This window comes from Lissotriton helveticus, chromosome 10 (genome assembly GCF_964261635.1).
Source record: "Lissotriton helveticus chromosome 10, aLisHel1.1, whole genome shotgun sequence".
Classification (NCBI taxonomy): domain Eukaryota; kingdom Metazoa; phylum Chordata; class Amphibia; order Caudata; family Salamandridae; genus Lissotriton; species Lissotriton helveticus.
In genome coordinates, this window is record NC_136071.1 from 911,554,727 (window position 1) to 911,577,392 (window position 22,666).

Genomic DNA, 22,666 nt, shown 5'->3' on the forward strand with positions numbered 1-22,666 from the left:
ACCGATGTACATAAATTACATAACAAACAAGGAGGAACGCAATCTCATCCCATGTCGTAACAAGTGCAAAAGATATGTATTAGGCAAATAGATACAGCATTCAGTTAACAGCCAGATATCTCCCATCAGTGAATGATTCCTGGGCCAATACTTTGTGCAGGACATTGAAAGAATGCTACGAGTAGGTGTTAAATCAAACTCAATTGAACAGAATCTTTCAGCACTGGAGTACATCAAATCTGAATCTGTTTGCAACCATCCACAACCTATATTGCCAATAGAACACCAGAAGGTATGCTTTGCTGTGGTCGTAGGAGGAATGTGTTTTCAATAGAATGTACAAAAACTTTTGCCTACGCTTTTACCCCACTTCTCTTGATACCAAAGTTGCTGGACAAAATGAATGGAGATCCGTGCCACCTAACACTGATTGTCCCTAGGTGGCTGAGGCAACGTTGGTTCACAGCGACACTTCGCCGTTATAAACAGCATTCAATTCCACTTCTACCTCCACTGAAATTTGCATCTTGCAATGGAGGTCAGATCTTGCACCCGAACTAAAAAGAAACACATTCAGTTTGTGGCTCCTGAATACAATAAATTCCACATCTTAGATCTCCTGATTACACTAGACCAATGTTATACAAAGCTAGGAAAATGACTACTAATGAAAGTTATGAAGCACTTTTGTATGTGGTACAGTCAGTATGGTCAACGTCCATTTTCTTCTGCTTCGTACCAAGTCTTGCCTTATTGATTAGACTTATGTTCAAGCCTTAGCCATGCATCTGTTACGCAGAGGATTTTCACTTTAAAAGGACGGCAGATGAATAATCCCTTTTGGCCAATATTGTCATAAAACAGTTCCTTAAAGGAGTTATTATGACCTTTCCACCACTGAGGAGTCAATCACCTTCATGGTACTTTCCCAAATTAAATGAAATCTCTTTGAACCCATTCCCAAAGCTAAATTAAAATAGTTCTCTCGGAAAGTTGCTTTACTTGTGGCGGTAACTTCTGCAAGAGTTGGTTAAATTCAAGCATTTACAATTAAGCAACCGCTACGGCTAGGGCGCTCGACCTCGGACCTGAGGTTCTGTGTTCGAGTCTCGGTGACGACGCTAAACATCCTGTGATCCTGGACAAATCACTTAATATCTCCCCGTGCCTAACAAAAATGAATGTGTATCCTCATGTAACGTAACTGGTGCTATGTAAAGCACTCTGATACCTGGTTCGGGTCTAGTTCGCGCTATATAAAACTCAGCAAAAAAAAAAAAAAAAAACAGAGTCTTCCCAAGGACAAATCCTAATTTTATAACCAAAAGTGCCATTAGACTTTCATCAAAATGAACCACTAGTTCTTCAAACTTTTCTTCAAGAATCCTGCTAATGCAGCAGAAAGAGCAATGAAAATAAAGCAGTTAAAGAAGTCTCATTAGCTTTTTCCAGCTATGGTCCTCTCAGAAAAGGACATCTCAGAAAAGGACAATCTCTATCAAAACAAAGTATAACTTGTTGGGTGTCAATGACCACAGTGTACTGTCCTAACAAGCTGGCTGTCCTTTATAATGAAATGTAACTGCTACTTCTACAAGAAGTGTATCCACATCTATTGCCCTGTTCGCTGGAGTGCCTCTTATAAACACCAGTACTGCCTGAGCTTAACAGTGGAAAGGGATGTTGCAGTGGCATAGGGAATCTTACTACATCTCTTTCATTGAGGAGAGCTCTTTTTTAGGTCGAAGCCTACCCGACAGCACAGATGTCTGGTTGTACAAAGACTTCTTGGAGGCATTCTGAAAGCTTCACTGGAATGCATTCCGTACATTGCTTACTATTGGCTTTGTGGTTTGTAACTCACATGTACTTGCTTTCTATTGGCAGGCTTTGTTTGTTTTAGGCTGCCTAACATATCTTTGTCCCTCCTGTGGAGCATAGCCTGTTTACCCTCACTCCTCATAGTCTTCCTAAAGTGCTCGCTTTCTGTAAACAGGCCTGTAAATCTTGTTCTTATCTTGTCACATTTGATGTGCATTCAGAGACAGAGGTCAAATGTCAGGCTCTGTCTTGAAAGGGAGCTTGGTGTTTACCTTTCATTCACAGACTTCAAAGTGAGAAGATTTATGTGACAATCTTGCTTGATAGTGGGGGTGGGAAAGGAAAGTTTTTTTTCCAGCACACCAAAACATGTAAATGTCTGTAAATAAACTGTGTAAATATTTCAGAGTATATCAGAATTAGGAGAGCACAAAGGAAGCATTTTTTTTAAAAATTCTGAAGTGTAGTGGAAACAAATATTTGAAAACTTTCAAAACAAATCAATACACTGTGTCATGGCATTTCCACACATTGTTTGTGCGCTGTATAGTTTTATCAGTAAAATTGTATGTGCCAACGTAATTCAATTGAAAATGTGTGGTCTGTAATGGCAGTGCACAACTACACCATGCATACTCCACCCTACTCCACTATATGCCACTTTACAACACTCCACTCTACAGCACTCAACTCTATCCTACTCTACTCTCCGACACTCTACTCCCCAACACAAGACTTACCCACTCTAATCTACGCCACTGCATTCTAGGCTATTCTACTCTACGACCGTCCACTCAACACTATGCTGCTCTACGATGCCCCACGCCACGCCACTTCACTCCACTACACTTTACGATATGTATTCCACCTTATGCCTCTCCACTCTGACAGTCCCTCTATGCTACTCTGGGACACACTATGCCACTTAATTCTAGGCCACTTTACTCTACGACAAACTATTCCACTCTACACCACTCTCTACCACTTCGCTCTACTCCACAATCCTCTACTCCACACCATGATACTCTGCTCCACTCGACTCAATGCCATTCTCCTCTACGCCACTAACTTTTAGCCATGCTGGTGTACAACATGACTAAAACCCACCGGCAAAGCCAGTAGCTGTGGCATAGTCAAGACCTATTGGCTTTGCCAATGCTGTTCATTTAATTAGCCTCCACCCACTTTGAACTGCTTACTGTATATTTACTGCTTGCTGGTCTGAATCAAGCATGTGAATCAATGACAGATCCAACATTGGAGAAGACAAATGTTAGTCACATTTAACTGTAGTTCTCCAATCATGGTACTTTTTGTAGATTCAAATGCGACTCCCGCCACCCAACTCCCCATTCCAGACTCACCTATTTATTATCTCTCACATTTGTGCAATGAAACATGAAGTATGGTGGCCTATGGACTAGTTTTCTATAAGCTTTGCTTCAGATTGGCTGAACTTTGGTTTGTTTGAAATGATGTGAATGGATTAAGAATGTTTCCAAGTCAAGTCAAGTTTGCTTTATTCGAGAATGAACTCATAAAAGCTTTACAAACAACATTGAAAAAACTTATAAAACATTTAAATTGATTAAAAGAGGGTTTTAAAAAATTAATAAAAAATGTATCACATACATTATCATGTAAAATTTACAGGTAAAATCTATACACTCTGATTAATGACATCCTCTTAATTAATTTATCTAAATACTTTTGTCTAATAGACCATGACCAGCCGAGAAATTTAGAAGTGGCTATTAGTATAGATAATGAAGAACTAGTACAGATGATTCTTAATGCCACTACACTGCTGGTTGTACCTAAGTTCTTACACATGGGAGTAAGCCAGATGCGTCTGGGTTCTGTGTAGGATTTACATGCAAATAAAAAATGACCAATTGTTTCGTCAAGTGCTCCACAGGATGGACAGGAGCTGTTTGAAAGGCCTCCCCACCTGCCTGTTAGAGATTTAGGAGGGAGAGAACCTGCTCTAATCTGAAAAAGCAGCTTCCTATCCCATGGGCTAGTGATAACGTCCCAGTATGGTTCAAGGCTAGGAAGGAACTTTGCTTGCAGAAATTTCCCAGCCATAGTCTCTTGGTTGATTTCATTCCAAGTCCGTTCTGCCACCTTCTCCCAATAGATCTCTTTAAGGTTAGACTTTGTAGGAAAAGCGGCCACCTCCGGATTTTCCCATAGCATGTAGAGGCCTAGTTTGCCCAGCATTTTCCTCAATTCATTTAACCATCCTATTTTGTGGAACTCATCTGCATTATTTATATCCTTAAATCCCTCCGCATAGTGTAAGAGTTCAGGTGTAGTCCAGAGTCTACGCCAATACATAATAGGTCTTAATCTTGCTAAGTCAGTTAATGCCTTCCTACCTATATCATACCTTAATGGCAGCAGGGGGGTGCTCTTAGGAAGATTTGTAATAAGTCGAAAAAACTTGTTTTCCGAAGTTTGTAGTTTCCCAAGGTTCTCGTAGCCCCACAACTCTGCACCATAAAGTGATGATCCTAAAGCTTTGGCCTCATATACCTGGAGCACAGGTTTTACTGGTTTTGTTAGAGATTTTCTGTGCTCAGAACCAAGTGCACCACCTATTTGCCTATGCTTTATAGTTGCGGTGTCTATATGTTTAGTCCAACTTAAATTGTTCGATATATGGATTCTCAAATATGTAAAAGCATTGACAGTCTCTAATGGGCGGTCATTCATAACAATATTAGGTTTACGGCCACGAGGAGGGTTAAAAACCATTGACTTCGTTTTAGACACATTAATTTCTAATCCATGGTCCTTACAAAATTGGTCAAAATTTTTTAAAGCGCGTTGTAGACCACTTGAGGTCTTGGATAGAATCAGAGTTCATCGGCGAACATTAAAATCGGTATCTTAGTACCGGCCAATGACGGGGCATCAACATTCTCAGCCAACATACGGGAAACAACTCCATTAATATACAGTGTGAACAGGGTGGGGGCCATTGAACATCCTTGTCGTACCCCACGCTCCACAGGAAAGTCGGAGGTTACCTTACCATGCCCTCCCCACTGAATCTTCGCATAATTTGCCTCATGGAGCCTCATCAACATCGTTAAAAGATCTTCAGAGATGCCCAGGTTCTTCAACACTTGCCACAATTTGGGCCTTGGCACGAGGTTGAATGCGGCCCGTAAATCTACAAAGGCCGCGTACAGGCTACCCTTCCTCAGTAGCACGGTTTTCCATTGTAGAAGGGTAAAACGGAAAACCTGATCCATCGTGCTTACAGATTTTCGGAAGCCTGCTTGAAATGGTGACAAGGCGTTGTTTTCATCGGCCCAGTCCAGAAGTCTATTGACAACCACCCTACCTATCACCTTTTGGATGGTGTCAATTAGGCTTATGGGCCTATAGTTTCCTGGTTGTGATTTGTCTCCTTTCTTATAGATGGGAATTATGATTGCACATTGCCATGATGCCGGTATATTGGCACCCTGAGCAACCGCATTCAATAGGAGAAGGATGTATTTACACCAGCGCTCCTTGTCGTTGGTAAAAAGATCTGCCGGCACCCCATCTAGACCCGGGGCTCTGCCATTAGAAACTGTACTCAGGGCCATCATAACTTCACTACTGGAGAATAAATTGTCTTTATAAAAAGAAGGTCTATATTCAGTCATCAAGCTATTAGACTGGGTGTCTGCATACTGCGGCTTGAAGTAGTTAATCCAATCCTCCTGGGATACATTATTATCTGGGGGCTCAGGTGAACCCCCCTTTCCCCATTTGACGATATTCCAGAATAACCTAGAGTCTTTTTTGTCGTTTGCCTCCTTTAGCTCTCGCCAATGCTGCTCATCCCACAGTTTCTTCGCATTGGCTATGCTTTTTCTATACGCAGTTTTGGCAAGACGAATGGACACCATATCCCTCTCCCTGATCGCGGCTCTTAGGGCTACTCTAGTCTGCATACACTCAGCATTATACCATGTCGCTGGTTTGGCATTTATTGTGTCACCTTTCTTTCCTGGTTTCTGGAAATAACCCTTAATAGCTATGAAGAGGTTCTCATGAATTTTGGTTGCTTTATCACTCCCTGAATATTTAGGGTTTAATTGTTCAAGAAGTGTAACCGCTTCATCAACCCGGGAATTAATGCTGTTTATAGTTTGCTGATTTGCCTGAACATGCAACTATTTCAGCCTACGCATATCATTGGATGGGACAATCAAAGGGGCATTAACTATCTCACGTGCCTCACCCGTACTATATGGAGCCCACCATTTATGTGTAACACATAACGGGTTGTGATCGCTTTCTATTCTAGTTTTAACCTCCATGTCGATCACTTGTCCCCATAGCTTTAAACTACATAATACGTAGTCTATTCGGCTACTGTTTCTCCCGTTGTCAAAAGTGCAGGCCCCCAACCTGTCACTTCTGGTCCTTCCATTTAGAGCCCTCAAGCTATTTTCATAGCATATTACATTTAAGGAAATAATATCCTCAGACCATCGGGTGACAGGTTTCAGATGTAATTTGGGGACACCCCATTGCCTATCCTCCTCATCTCCAGCCCAGTCATCTTGAATAGCCAGGGGTTCAAAGGTTCTGTTTAAATCACCCGCTACCACAATTCTGTTGTCAAGCGAGTGAGTTTCTAGGAGGGAAACCAAAGCTACACAAACTTCTGACCTTCCTCCCCTATTACCCCTGGCATACACATTATAGATGTCAAGTCAACTCTTAGGACCCGAATTGATTCTAATAAGTTGAATGTCTCTATTTCTAGTTTCAATTACTTTAACAGTAAGCGCTATACATTGGCGTACCCAAATAGTAAGGCCACCCATTGGACGCCCCCTAACACCTTTTGTTGCTGGGATGTAATAGTTCAGGAAACCTTCGTTAAAGGATGGCTCACAGAGCCATGTCTCCTGAAAGATACACACATCATATACATTTACAAAGCTTCTCTATTCCTGTGAGTCATGCTTGGAACCTAACCCCGCAATATTCCAGGAGACTAGCGTGCCCTTTTCTCCCCATATATCTTCTGAAATTCCATTAACGCAAGGTACAACCGGGATTGCAGACAAACCCAGCTCTCCTACATTGGAAGGTCTTTCCATTGGGCTAGTCTCAAAAGTATCCCCAAAGGTTACAGCTCCATGTTAGATTTTAGGGGGTAATCTGCACTCACATCTGTGGTATTCTCTGTTTCTAGGGTCCCTATTATTTCTATTTGGTCCACGAGCTCTTCAGTGATCCCAATCCCATCAAGTGGGTATATTTGATGTCAATCATTGCAATCCAGTCCTGAGCAACTTCTCTCGTGAACTTCACCCGTAACTCGAGAGGAGAGCTCTTGGAGATGGGGGCAAGATTTTCTTAACTGGATCCTAGAATGTGCAGGAGCACTAGTCCTGAATTCCAGGACGAAGAGGTTTTCAGCAAGGGAGGCATACTTCATAGTGAGTTCTATGGAGTCATATTTATGATTAGGGGCACTAATCCGTTTTGCCAGCAGGATGTCTTCCCTTATCACTGACCGGCAACCTCTCACATAACGCAACCAATGAATGGCTTTGTTTGTGAGAGAGTCGGAAGACTCCCTATTATTTTTAGCTAATTTGGGGACACTGGTCATGTAGATTTTATTTAGGGGGTAATCTTTGTTGGTATCGCTAGTCCCTCTTTTCCCCTGGATGCTAGCAGCTGTTGTTTTATTCTTATCACAGACTCTAGGCATTATAGTTGTTCCTTCTTTCAGATTTCTTAACTTCTGTTGGGTATTTTGGACATTCACTTTAACTCTAGGAGCATTAGATATAGGTGTTTCTAGCGGTCTTGTCTGTATGGCAGGTCTACTCTTACTAGGATCAATCGGGTGTGGTATAATTAAGTTACTATCTTTACCCTTAGCTGAGGCATGGTTGCTTTTACGTTTCAGGGGGAAGCTATCATGCAAACTTTTTAATGGGTTAACTTGGATTTTTCTTCCTCCCTCACCCTCACCCCTTACTAATATGCTTAAGTGCTTTACTAGTGATTTTAGTGACTCTATTTCATCTCGGAGAAGGATGACAAGATTTGTTAAGTTGGATACCTCTTCGCTCACAGCTACTCTCTTGCTACCGCTGTGATTTAATGCAGCATTCAAAATGGCTATCTGGCTTTCAGCCGGAATGGTATCTATTTCTGGTGACGTTGATTGATGGACATGGGGCATATTATGAATGTCAGCCAGGACTGTGAACCTATTGTGACAGGGTATTGAAGGGACAACAGCCACTGGTAAAATATCACTGGTCATGCCTTCCAGTTGGTCCTTAGTTGCATGTTCCAGGTCATTATTTTGTATGATCACACGGTCCCTATTTTCAATGTCATTATCGGCCAATGTTTTAGGTTTTCTTTTGGCCCGGAACATTGCTGGTAATATCGGTAGGATGTTGTTGGCTTCTTGTAATTCTTGTGTGTCCCCCTTCTCACTTAAGACCTCCCCACTACACTGACGCTGGTCGGAGTCAATAATTTCCCTACACTCGTCTACGAGAACATTGATACGCTCCAGAACATCCTCAGATGCATGGCTGGCCGCTTTTCTAGATTTCCTTCCCTTCCTTTTTTTAGGGGGTTTGCCTTCTCCTCCCCCAGCCTCCATAGACTTTCGTTTCCCCATGGCCCAGGTATACGTGCACCTATAGTCAATGTAGTCCTGTACACAAGTCTTGTATTAGGTCTATCTTACCGTGGGCGTAGAGGTGGCGATGTTAGAGATGTGGCCCTGCCCTGCCCCAATCTGCCCCGGACGGCCACAGACGGCCCGCCCTTTGTCCGGGCTTCGTCCGGCTCGTCCCGCGCGCGTCCCGCGCTACGAGAACCGGATTTGATGATATACGCCGGTGTGCAGTGGGGCGTGCCTCCTCGCAGGTAGAGTCACGCACGGGCTCCTGGTCTCTGGAGTACCGTGCGGCGTGTGCTTTGCCGAGCTATGGCCCCCTCAGCAGTAGAACGGAGATTTTCCCTCGATTAATGCCTCTCCGCCTGCAGTGACAGCCCCGGTGGCAGGGAGCTCTCCAAGAGATGCCGGACCCGCGCCAGCGGGTCCGGCGAGCAGTAATGAGGCGCCGGTGTGCAGTGGGACGTGCCTCCTCGCAGGTAGAGTCACGCACGGGCTCCTGGTCTCTGGAGTACCGTGCGGCGTGTGCTTTGCCGAGCTATGGCCCCCTCAGCAGTAGAACAGAGATTTTCCCTCGATTAATGCCTCTCCGCCTGCAGTGACAGCCCCGGTGGCAGGGAGCTCTCCAAGCGAATGTTTCCATGTTAGAGCATCACAGACTATGTTTACCATTGCACTGCTCTCTATGTCTACTGTGGGACCCCCAGCTCAAGGATGGAGATGATTCAAGTATGTGAATCTATCTAAGATCCAATACTGGAGAATCACAATTCCCGGAATTATACAGTGAACAACATTGCACTGCTGTAAATAATCCAGAATGTGAAGTGCTAGGGCAAAGAGAAGAATAACAAGAGGTTACTGAACAGAGGAGGGGAAAAAGATTATAGAACAAGAAGGCCAAACTGAGCAATGGCCACATGGAAGGGAGAGATGACTGTCTATTGTGCCTACTAAAGTACAGGCTGCAAGTGTGCCTCTGAGTTGCTATAGATCCAGGTAAGCGTGCAGGGAGAGAACCCCCCCACACCCTTCTTACTCGTGAAGATGTCAGCAACACAGTGGAGGTGAACGTCAAAATGACAACATGATGAGGAAGTAGGACGGGTTCAAGAGAATAAAAGTGAGTGACCCACTTCTGGGGCCTTAAACAACATAGTTCAACATCATTGTACCGAATAAGAAATGTTAACTGAAGATCAAACTTTTTAAGACCATACATGTACTTTGGTGGGAAGAACATATGGGAGGAAAGTAAAGGAGTGTTACTTTGGGATTTGTGCAAAATGGCCTTCATTTTCTGCTGTTCAACATTGGTTCCAAGAGCCAGCTTTTTATGTGGATATCTGTTCCTATGGTGGTAGTGTAGTTCACTTGAGGAACCTTCTTGCAGCTAGTCTTTGTTTGAAGTAAAATAAATGGGAAACCAGCAGTTGAAACAATAATGCAACATCTGACTTTCACAACAACTAAAAAGTGGTGCCAATGTACATTCTTGAATTTCAGTTACTGGCCAGGAACAAAGTGTAATTAGCGGTGGGTCTTTGCAATTGTTCAGCCCCTCATGCTATAGAAGCCCTCTGTTCTCATCTTGTGATTATTTCAACTCTCTGCAAATGCAATACACCTATGCCAAATGCAAGGTGTGCAGTGCCCTCTCTGCGCTTGTGGCCGGTTTCTGAAAGAAGCTTGGTATTTGTACTGTCTGGTTGATGTGGAACCTTGACACCACCTTTGGCATAAAGTGTGGGTCAGTTCTCATCACCACCCTATCATTGTGTATTTGGATGTAGGGTTCTTGCAGCGTTAGCGCCTGTAGTTCGCTCACCCTGAGCAGCGAGGTGATTGCCACCAAGAAGGCTGTTTTCATTGTTAGCATTTGTAGGGAGGCCTTATGAATGGGTTCAAAGGGCGCTTTCATGAGCTCTGTTAGGACTAAATTGAGGTTCCATGCCGGTGGCGACATCATCTTTGGTGGTCTGATCCTCTTCGCCCCTTCCAGGAATCTCTTCACTATCTGTGATGTAAAGAAACTCTTCCCTGTTTCTCCTCTTGTGTAGGCTACTTTCGCTGCTAGGTGTACTCTTAGTGAGGATGAACTTAGTTTTGCCTCCAGCAGGTGCGTGAGATATCTTAGCACCGTTGATTCCCTTGTCATCTTCTTGTGTAGTTTTTTCTTGATGCACCATTGTGTAAACCTCTTCCACTTTGCCACATAGCACCTTCGTGCCCTAGGTCTCCTTTCCTCTCGTAGTACCCGCAGGGTGCTCTCAGGTAACTTCAGGTGTGCAAACTCTGTCTTCAGGAGCCATGCTGCTAGGCTGAGGCTCTCTGGCTCTGGGTGTAGTACTTCTCCGTCTTGCATGGAGAGTAGGTCTTTCCTTTTCCCGAACTTGTGGGGTCCACCCTGTGCCATTTCCATTATCTGTGAGTACCAGGTCTGTCTGGCCCACTGAGGTGCCACCAGGATCAGAGTCATGTTGCTGGTCCTGCACTTGTTGAGTACTCTGTGTATCAGTGGTATCGGAGCAAAAAGCGTAAGCAAATGTTTTCGACCAGCTTATCCATATGGCATTCCCCAGAGATCCTTCCCCTGGTTGCCTGAATGCGAAGTTTAGGCATTTTGCATTCTGGCGTGTTGCAAATAGGTCTATTGTTGGTGTTCCCCACCTTCTGAATAGCCTTTGCGTTTCCTGCGTATTGAGCTCCCACTCGTGGGATGCCGATGTCTGTCTGCTGAGCCAGTCTGCTTCCACATTGTCCTTCCCTGGTAGGTGTATGGCTAGCAGGTCTATTTTTAGTGGAATGGCCCATCTCCATATCTCCTGTGCTAGGTTCGATAGCGGGGCTGATTGTGTTCCTCCCTGCTTGTTGATGTAGAACATTGTTGTTGTGTTGTCTGTCTGGATCAACACTCTCTGGTTGTACAGTTTTGTCTGGAAGGCTTTCAGGGCGAGGAACACGGTCTTTAGTTCCAGGTAGTTGATGTGTTTGAGCGCATCCGTTGGGAGTCCACAGACCCCTCACCCTGAGCTTGCTCATGTGTGCTCCCCATCCCTTCTGGGATGCGTCTGTGGTGATGGTCACCGTTGGGGTCGGTGGTGTTAAAGGCTTCCCTTCTGTTATGTTCTCGTTTTTCCACCACGACATCTCCTCCTGCACTGCGTGCGTTACAACCACTAGATCTTCCCAACTTCCTGTAGCTTGTGACCATTGTTCCTGCAGCCGTTCCTGGAATGGTCTCATGTGTAGCCGTGCATTTGGGACAAATGGATGCAGGAGGCCATCATGCCCATGACCTTGCTCGCTGTCCTGACTGTCAGAGCTCGCCCCTTCTGGTAGAGGTGCGTCTCCTTCAGCAGGGCCAGTGTTCTCTTGTCACTGGGGAACACCTTGCTCTGTATGGTGTCGATCTGTGCTCCCAGGAATATTTTTACTTGCTCTGGTTCCATTGAGGATTTCGCCCAGTGAATTGAGAATCCCAGGTCCACCAGTGTACTGGTCACGCGCTGTGCGTGTTCTTTGCATGTCCTGTGTGAACTTGCCTTTATTAGCCAGTCGTCCAGGTAAGGGTATATATGGATCCCTTACCTCCTTAGGTGCGCTGCCACTGCTGCGAGGCACTTTGTGAAGACGCTTGGTGCGGATTATAGTCCGAATGCTAGGGCTGTGGACTGGTAGTGATCTTTGTTGATGGTAAATCTCAGTAGATGTTTGTGCTGCCTGTTCATTTGGGATGTGCAGGTAGGCATCTTTGAGGTCTATGGTGGCCATGAAGTCTCCGTCCCTTATCTGAGGAATGACCTCTTGTAGGGACGTCATCTTGAACTTTTGTGTTTTTATGCACTTGTTTAGGAACCTTAGGTCCAGGATGGGTCTCAGTGTTTCATCCACCTTAGGTACCAGGAAGTAGGTTGAGTACACTCCCTTGTTCCTTTCTCTGTATGGTACTGGTTCGATGGCCTCCTTTTGGAGGAGTTCCTTCGCCTCCTTTTGAAGTACCTCTAGCTCCTTTCCTGACTGCGCCTTCCTTTTTGGTTTCCTGTTTGGCGGTGTCTTTTCCAGTTCTATGCAGTATCCGAGCTGTATGATGTTGAGTATCCATTTGTCTGTGGTTATCTTCTTCCACACCCGGAAGAAATGACTTAGCATGCCTCCTACTGATGTTACATGTCCGTTGATGTTTTGTTCGTGTAACCCTGTATATGTCTTGTTGTGTTCCACCCTGGGAGGAGTTGCTTGGGTGGGCACGTATTGTGTGACGGAGTCACTTTGAGGTGGGTTGTTGGCCCCTTTGGCTGTCGCCCTGGTGGGACTGTTGGAAAGTCTGGTGTGACGTTCCTGGCTGGTTTCCCCCTCTTACGTTCGGTCTCCGTGACGGAGTACCCTTATCGTCCCTCTGAATTGTAAGGCCCCCATGGACCTTGCAGTTTCGTTTTTTTTTAGCTGGGTGAGCTTTTCATCCACCGGCGCCCCAAACAGTGTCTCCCCATTGAACGGGTGCTTAGAATGTTGTGCTGTACCTCAGGTTTGAAGCCTGAGATCCTGAGCCAGCCCTGCCTTCTCTCCGTGATTCCCAACATCATCAGCCTGCTGGACGTGTCATCTCCATCCAAGGCTGTTTTGAGGCAAGAATTTGCCACATTTTTCCCCTCTTCCACAAGATGTGAAGCTCTTTGTTGGTACTCGTCTGGGAGGTGCTTGATCAGCTGTCTGATCTCGTCCAGAATTTGGTATTGGTGCCTGTTCAGCAGGGCGTTTGAGTTTGCCATGCGCCAGTGCATCGCTGCATTTCTTTCTATCTTTCTCCCAGTTAGGTCCATCCTCCTGCTTTCCTTGTCTGGTGGTGGCCCTGATGTTGTTGGCACATTTGCCCATTTCCTGGCGGTCGCCGCAATAATGGAGTCCACCGTAACTGATCCTTGGATGTAGGGAGGATCCTTAGAGGAGTGTTTATATTTCTTCTCCGTCCTAGGTGTAACGGACCTGCATGTTGCCAGTTCCTTGAACGCCTCTTTCCCCTGGGCCATGACACTCTCAAGCATGGGGAGGTACTGGCTCCTAGTTTGTGTGGGGAGCAGAGCCTCCAAGAGGAAGTCTGCTTTCGGTTTTTCCTCATCTAGCTTGACTCCAAAGGCTGTTGCCGCGTTCTTGATGACCATATTGTAGACCCCAATGTCATCTGGCGGCGAAGGCCTCAAAGGGTACGTGTCCACAGCCTCTTCTGGGCTTTTGGTGTTGAGGTCCTGCCACTCCAGGTCCTGTGTCCCCGAGGATGCCGAGCAGAGGATCGTCCGCTGATCGTCGTCGCCCTTCTCCTCGTAGTAGAAGTCTTCCTCCTCTGGATGGTCCTGGGTCTCTGGACTTTTCGGCGACTCTTCGGCGTCAAAGTCCTCCTCCTCTTCTACTTCAACGAACGCCGTCTTTGGCTTCGACGGAATCGCGAACCTCCTCATCTTATCGTCGAACTCCTTCTTTCTTTGCAGGATGTTATCCATTTCGGCCTCGAGCCGTCTTTTCTTTCTCTCCAGTTCGGCGGCCTGTTCGACGTCGAACGGTTCGGCTGATCTCTTAGAAGTATACGTCTGCGTCGAAATGGGCTTCGGGTCCTTAGTCGACGCCTAAGCGACCTTCGTGTCCTTCTCTTTCGAAGTCGAACGTTCCTTTTCTGGGACGTGCTTTGACGACCATGGCTTTTCGCCGGTCTTCGCCGCCTGGGAGTCCTTTTCGAAGGATCCGCTGGACTGTTTGTCCTTGGATGCAGCTGCGGCCTTCGAGATTTTTGGCGCCAGTGCTCCCTTCGAGGACGTAGACTCTGTTTTTCGAAAGTCTGACTCAGACTTTCGAGGTTCTGTTGGGGGCTTAGAGGTCATCGATTCTCCTACCTCTATAAAAAGTCTTCTTATCGGTCTCTACGACCGTGTAGTCATCGTCTTCTCCGGCGACGTTGTCCTCCTCGTCGCTCGAGAGCCCCAGGTCTCGAAGGGACGGTGGTTGTCCCTTGCCTTGCATGTTGTAGTTGGCTCTTCTCTGTCGCTCTCTAACCCAGAGAGTCTTCGGTGTGAAGGCGGAGCAGGCGTTGCAGTCCTTGCCCTCGTGGTCGATCGGTAGGCAGAGGTTACAAACCGGGTGCTGGTCTTTCTGCGCGTATTTGTGGTGGCAGTTTTGGCAGAATTTAAAAGGTGTCTTGTCCATTTCTTGCGCTCAAGGGGTGACCTGTGTGCCCATTCTCCATTGGACGACGAAGTTCTCCTTCTCCTTCGTCGTCCCGGCTCGATGGTGTTGTTCCTCGTCGTCTTCTCAATCTTTTCCGTGCAAATTCGACTTTTCTGCGTCTTCTTTCCTCCAAAACTCTGGAGCCCCTCAGGAACTATCCAGACCCAACGGCGGAAAAAAGAATCTGAAGATGGAGCCCAAAGTTGGGAGCTTCCACAGGAAGCGTGCAGACGTCACAGGAAGTACACCAAAAGGTGGGACGTCGACGCACACCTGGGCTACGGAAAAAAAAAAAGAAAGAAAAGACTACGATGCCGGACCCAACCACTAGACCGCGGATTAATGCACAGCATAGTGAATCCAGAAAGATTCACGCTGCAAAACATTTCTTTTAAACTCTCTCCTTCCTCAAAAAGGAGTTTACTGCAGCATTACTTGATCGTATGCACTTATATTTTAGTTGTTGAAAAGACAGATGTTGTCCAACATTTCTTTATAATTTCAGAACAAAATCAGTGCATATTACAAAATGTATAACTTGCACAGGGAAAGCACATGTAAGAAGCTCAACCTCGAAATTCCATTTTGATGTCTCCTACCTGGATGCCAGTGACGGACTGACTTTTGTAATATTTTTAATTATTTGCTACCAAAGCATGAATTTCTGCACTCTAAACACACATTCATTTTACAGATAAAATTCTGCTCACAGAATATCAAAACCTATTAATACCATACTTACTAATCACCATTTTCAGGCATTCAGGGTTGTCTTGAATGAGAGGTTCAGCCTGCACCGTTTTACTGAGGAAATTCTTGGATATCAAAGGAAATCTGACTTTGGCAAGAATGTCAACCATAAATGACTGTCGGTTTGGCTCATCATATTTCAACCACCGAACTGCTGCATCATAAACCTAATTTTAAACAAAAAGCACAAATTCAACAATGTTCAAATGCAAGGTGCCACAGCTGTTATGAACAAATTATATTCTGAAACAATATTTATCCTTAGAAAGCACTTAAACAAAACATTCCAAAGAAATTTCACTCAAATGAAGCAATACAAGAATGACCTGGCAGTGCTTTCCCATCTTAAATTAAAGACGGAAAACCACTCTCTAGCTTTTAACAGGAGGAAGCTACTTAGGAGGGAGTGAAAAACTGGGTAACAATTAGTAATGCCTGCCATTATCCACAGGCCGAAGACGTTTAAGCCAATATTTTCCCCTTCCAATCCTTCTCTCAGATCGAGAATCCTAATATTGTTTCTTCTAGAATTGTTTTCAAGAATCTCCAATCTATCCGATAGGTCCCTTTTACAGCCTGGCCACTTGCTGAGTGTTACATTTCAGGTCTAACCTCAATTCCCCCACTTTGTTCTCCAAGTCCTCCATGCGATGTGCTAATACTGACAGATTTTCCTCTAAACTGGTGCATGTATCTTGGATCTTCTTTTCTGAGGTTGAAAAGCGCTCCTGAATCTCCAGTGACAACTGGCTCAACATCCCTTGTATTGGGTCCAAGCCTAGAGCAACCACGGGGGCCGCCTCTACAGATGTGTTTTCAATCAGATCTCCTTCCTTCCATCCACCTCCTCCGGGTGCCGTAGCCGGGATGCTTAAAGCTGAGAATCTATTTGAAATAGGAATGGAAGGGTTTAATGAGGGAGTGTCTCCTGGCAGAGGTACTCCCTGCTTTGTGGATTCCATACCACCCTGCGTGTTTAGTTTAAAATAAGATCTGAGTGAGGGGGCCACTTTTGTGGGTGCTAGTGCAGTTTTTTTTCTTTCTCTCCTTTACGGTAGCTTTCCCTGACTTAGCTTGAAGATTCCTGTATTTATGTGTGTTCAATAAGACCCCCAAAGGTTGACTGGGCTGTATATCTCGTTGGGGGCAGATTCTCTCCCGAGAAATGTACTATATCTCAATTTGTACCTTTTACCTAATAGTGTTTCACTGTCAGGTGTGGAGTTAGTGGGAAAGGAAGAGAGTGTTTTATGTTGCGCTGGAAGATCACTCCCCTTAAAAATATGTTTTTCCCCCCACAATGCTGGAAAGCTAGCTTCGTAAACCTGGAGGCAGTAACATGCCTTAATACGTCCCCCTTCACCTGATTTGACTCCAGTCGCACGAAAACAGGCAGAAAAAAAACGGCACCATCAGCTCTTCAGAATCAGCGGGAGTCCATGTCAGAAGAGGTTAACAGAGCGCAGCTCGCAACCGGCTTCCACCATGTTCCCCTCCAATCTCACTTTCTGTCTGGAAGAAGAGTTACAAGGAAAGAAGGAGCACAGTGGTATAATCATCTCCTTGCTGCAGCTGACAGAAAGCTGGAACACCCGTATTTGGTCTGGGAGAAGACATGCCGAGCGAGGAGCTGAAAAATGTATGGCAAGTATCTTTAGACAAGATTTACCCATTGATTAAATCTTCTGCACTAAGAAGAAACCATTTTTTTACGCTCCACAGGATATACTGATCCCCACTCAAACATTCCAAAATAAAGGGCAGTGGAGAAGCAAAGTGTATGCGATGTGGTGCCCAAAAGGCAGATAATATCCATGTGTTTGCTTCCTGCCCCCTGATTCAAGAGTTCTGGGGCAACGTGGGTAAGACTCGGTCGGACGTCCTGGGCATAGAGGTGGAGGTAAGCCCTTCTGCTATCTTGTTTGGCACTGTATTGATGCCCGAAGTGGCGATAGACCTTTCGGGGATGCAGAATAAATTGGTATTTTATTTGATCCTCTTGGCAAGGAGGGAGATTTGTAAGTTATGGAGCCAGGCGGTACCCCCAACATGGAGAGCCTGGTGGAACTCAGTGAGATATTTTAGGGATTTAGATCAGAAGGTTAATGTCTACAGAGAAAGCTTGGGATATTTTGGAATATTTTAGACCTTTTAGATCCTGATTAGTCGTGTACGACTGCTATATAGTGTCCAATGATTATACCACTTGGTCAACTCATGATGTGGTGTGCATGTTCGTTCTCGTGAGAACATCAGCTGAGACTGGACCCCCAAGTTATGAGCAGCAGGGGTGGATCTGACCAAGAGGTTGCTTAACCTATGGAGGTCATATGAGGACAAAAAAAAAGAAAGAAGGATAAATTACTTACCTGTAATCCTAGTTCTCTTCCAGGGGTATACTCATCAAAGTCATAAGCACTGAATAATCCCCGCTCACGTGCGGGACACTGGAGCAATACAAATATACATATATATGTGTATGTTTAGGTAAAAAAGTACATAGTACCGCCAAAACATACATATATACATGTAAGCATAACTAAAACATCCAGCCTATTACACCTCAAATAGGCTAATATGTCAAAATGACATGGGTTTTTCATTAAGAAAAAATAATCTCACATATAAATGCTGTACCAGAGAACATACACTGCAATAATGTTCCAACACAGCCCTTTATTTTCAGAGAAAAAAGCAAGCAGAAGCAGGCAATTAGCCCATAGGCTGCATAGATGGAAAAAATATCACAGTACTAAAAAACTGGCACCCTGCCTTTAGGAATTCCAAGAACCTGGACACTGAGTCTTTAAGACCTCCACGAGCTCCCTGCTCCCATCATGCACCACAGGTGACAGTTAGGTCAGTTCTTTTTTCCTGTGTACTAACATATAGGAACCAGGATCTAAGGTGCAAAAAATGTTACTAAGCTGTCAAAACTCGTCCGGGGAGGAGGGAGGGTTGCTTATGATTTTGATGCATATACACCTGGAAGAGAACTAGGATTACAGGTAAGTAACTTATCCAAGTAACTTATCCTTCTCTTCCTGGGGATATTCATCAATAGTCATAAACACTGAATAGAATAGCAAGCCCATAGCCACTTTCCCGCAGACGAGCAACAGCATAACTACAGCAAATATAACACCTTAAGGATAAATTATCCCAAAATATTCCTTAGCGAGGCTTGCCCAAACTGAGCATCCGCCTGTGTGTCAGAGTCCAAACAGCAATGGCGAGTCAAAGTGTGTACAGATTGCCATGTTGCTGCTTTACAAATCTCTGCAAAGGGTACATTCCTAAGGAGAGCCGTGGTCGAGGCCTTTCCCCTGGTAGAATGAGCGTTTGGTTTGCCCGGGAGGGCTTTGTTGACTAGTTGGTAAGACAAAGAGATAAATGACACTATCCACCTAGAGATGGACCGTTTGGAAGTTGCACAACCAGTATTTAAACAAAACAGGAGGTCTGATTTCCTCAATGCCTTGTAGAATTTCAGGACCCTCTTGAGGTCTAGTGAATGAAAGGACCTCGCCAGAGTGATGGCCTGATTAATATGGAAATCCGAGACCACTTTAGGTAGAAAACTCGGATGTGTTCTAAGAACCACTCTGTTTGCATTAAACACAATATAAGGTTCTTTACAGCATAAAGCCTGAATCTCATTCACTCTACGAGCAGAGGTAATGTCCACTAAAAAAGCGGTCTTCCATGACAAGTTCTGTCAGAGAGGCTCTGTGAATAGGCTAAAATGGAGCACCCATCAACCTAGCAAGAACTATGTTGAGCTCCCAAGGTGGCGATGGAGTTCTGATCAGTGGGTAGAACTTTTTTAACCCTTCAAGAAAATCTTTAACCACAGGAATTTGAAAAAATCTGTATAGGGGACTATCTGTATGCTGTGATAGCTGCTAGATGGACCTTTATAGATGAAAATTGAAGGCAAGATTTGGCCAGGTACAGCAAATATGGTAAGATCACCTGCTCGTGACCCCGAACGGGATCATGACCATTGTTCATGCACCATAAGTAAAATCGCTTCCATTTAAAAGCGTACGATTTTCTGGTAGAAGGTCTTATAGCTTCTCTTAGTATGTTCATGCAGTCAGAAGACAAGCCTAAGTGTCCGTATTGAAGGACTTCAGGAGCCATGCCGTCACACGTAGGGATGGGAGGTTGGGGTGGAACACCTTCCCCTCGTTCTTGGAAAGCAAGTCTGGTCGGCATGGTAACTTCCTGTGTGGAACTTCTAACAACTGAAGAAGGTCCGGGTACCACCACTAACAAGGCCATTTTGGTGCTATCAGTATCATTCTGGTCTTGACCCTGTAGAACTTGTTGATCACTGTGGGTATCAATGGGATTCGTGGAAAAGTGTAAAGTAATGTCTGAGACCATTTTATCAAAATCGCATTACCCCATGACCCTGGTTGGTGAAACCTGGACGCTAAGACGGGGCATTTTGTGTTTGCTGCGTCTGCAAACAGGTCTATGTCTGGCACTCCCCAATGATGGAAAAAGTCCTGATCGTTAGCACCTAGTCATGAGCTTCGATGAAGTCCTGGCTTAGGGAGTCTGCCTGGACATTTATTGAGAGTTCCTGGTAGATGAATCGCCACAATGGACAGATTTCTTGCGGGAAGCCATTTCCAGCTGGTCTGAGACTCCAGAGAGAGAGGCCTCGACCGGTTTCCCCCCTGTTTGTTCAGATAATGCATTGTTGTGGTGTTGTCTGTTTGAACCAACAGGGAATGCGACTGGAAGGAAGCGAACCGTGATTTGAGTGCTAGGTGTGCAGCTCTCAGTTCTAAGAAGTTGATGTGATACCCTTGTTCTGTCTCTGACCAAAGGTCTTGCACCTGGAGAGGGCCCATATGAGCCCCCAACCTTGGAGGGACGCATCCGTGACGATTGTCTGAGTAGGTGGGTCCTGGTGAAAGGGAACTCCCTTCAGTATATGGGATTGCTTCAACCACCATCTGATGGAATCTTTGGCCGACTGGAGGAGAACCACACGGTCCTCCCAGCGACCCGATATCTGCGTCCCGTGGTCTTCCAGAGATTGCTGCAGAGGACACATATGTAATCTGGTGTTTGGCACGATGAAGATGCATGATGCCATCGAACCTAGCAGCGATGACACCTGTCTGACTGAGGGATGCTGATACAGGAGAAGATTGCGGCATTTGTCGTGGATTGAGGATAACCGCTCCTCCAAAGGACACACTTGCCCATGCGGAAACCAGAGAAGCACCCAGGTAGTGGATCTATTGTGTTGGGTTGAAGATCGACTTTTTGTAGTTGACTTGCAGGCCCTGATTGCTCAGCACTTGGAGGCAGTATTCGAGATGACTCTGAAGCAGAGTGGGTGATGAGCTCTTCAGAAGCTCGTGTTCCAGGTAAGGATATATGAATATCCCTGGTTTGCGAAGAAAAGCTGCCACTACCGCAATGCATTTCGAAAAATTGTGGGGAGCTGATTGGAGCCCAAACGGGAGAACCTTGAACTGAAAATGCTGGAGCGCTACTTGAAACAGCAGGAATTTCCAATGTTTCATGGAAACCGGTACATGAAAGTAGGCATCCTGCAGATCTATGGAGCACATCCAGTCCCCTTGGTGTAGCTGAGGGAAAATTTGGTGCAGTGCGAACATCCAAAATTTTTCTTTGCGGATGAATTTGTTCAAAAGCCTCAGGTCATGTATTGGTTTGTATTCTCTGGTAAGGCCGCTTTCCTGTACCAGAAAATAAAGAGAATAGATTCCTTGCCTCCGTTGTGGAACAGGGACTGTTTCTATGGCATCTTTCTGAAGAAGGCTGTTCACCTCTGCTTGCAACAAGTGGCGTTTTTGGGGATTTTTTTTTCGAGGAGGCACTGATGGAGGTGGGGATTTGAATCGGAACAAATAGCCATTCTGCACAATATTCAGTACCCACTTGTCTGTTATTTTCTTCCAGTTGTCCAGGTGAAATATAATACTTCCCCCACAGGAGAGGTTAACGGGAATGGGGGAAGCCATAGCTCATTGTTTTGCAGAAGATGCTTGTATTCCAGCTGCCCTTTCTCGACCAGGCCTTCGCTGATGGTAGTAAAACATGGGTTGAATTTGATGCTGCGTCGACCAGTGAGAGGTTTGAACCCTCTGCTGGAAAGAGCGCCGGTCGTAGGGTCGGAACGTACGACTAGTCTCCTTCCATTTCTGCAGTCCAACGGCTTTCAGAGAGTCCAACTCCGTTTTCATTTTGGACATCTCATCATCCGCATGAGATCCAAAGAGAGACATGCCATTGAAGGAGAGGTTCACACTTCTCCTCTGTGCCTCAGGATTTAGCCCCGTGAAGCGCAACCAGGCTGAGCGCCTAGAGCAAATGCTATGGGAGTAGCCAGATATGATGCGTCAGCAGCTGCACTAATGACCTGGATTGCCGCCAAACCACCTTCCTGCAGGATTTCTTGGTAATCTTGCTGATCTTCTTTAGGCAGCTTCTCCGTGAATCTGGCCAAAGAGTTCCAAAGCGACCGGTCATACCTCCCCAGGAGAGCAGAGGCATTAGCCACCTTCATTACTGATGCTGACGTGCTACACATCCTTTTGCCCAGAGAGTCCATGATTTTTCTGTCCTTTTCTGCAGAGGATGTTGAGGATTGATGTGTTCTCCAGGCTGCCGCCACTTTGACAGAATCTGGAGGAGGATCGGATCGCAGAAACAGTGGGTCCTGATCCGGGGCCTTGTACTTCTTGGAAATACGTGGAAGAGCTGAGCCCACTGTAGACGGAGTCAGGAAAGTCTGCATTGCTGGCTCTAGCAGACCGGGGTCCAACGGAAGCAGAGGCCTCGCTGAGGATATGTGGTGCAGGGTTTCAAATATAACTGAAGACGACACCGTCTGTGCCGACATATCAATGTTCAGTTTGCTTGCACCCCAACATATAACAACGTTAAAAGTCCCCATATCATCTATCAGGGATCCTCTGGCTGGAGATGTCGCAGACAATGTTGGTGAATAGTCTCTTATAGAAGATCTTGAGGACGTGGACCATGAAGGCGACCTCCGTCTCCTTCTTTTTGGGGTGGAAGAAGAATGAGATCCAGAACGTTCCCGTGTTCTGGATTGTGAGCGTCACGCCGATGGAGATTTGGCTCTCCTCTGGGACCTGCATGGAGAAGCCTTCGTGGATGCAGAAGGAGGAGGCTCAGCCGAGACCCTGGAGG

The 22,666-nt window shown here is 45.6% G+C and overlaps 1 protein-coding gene across 2 annotated transcripts in view; it reads right to left on the reverse strand.

The window, feature by feature from the left end:
• KLHL7 (kelch like family member 7) overlaps window positions 1-22,666 on the reverse strand; it is a 255,900-nt gene that overhangs the window by 132,790 nt on the left and 100,444 nt on the right. For both annotated transcript variants that reach the window (XM_078663561.1, XM_078663560.1), the window contains exon 6: window positions 15,450-15,624. In XM_078663561.1, the coding sequence (XP_078519687.1) occupies window positions 15,450-15,624 (175 nt within the window). The remainder of the gene's footprint in view (window positions 1-15,449; window positions 15,625-22,666) is intronic.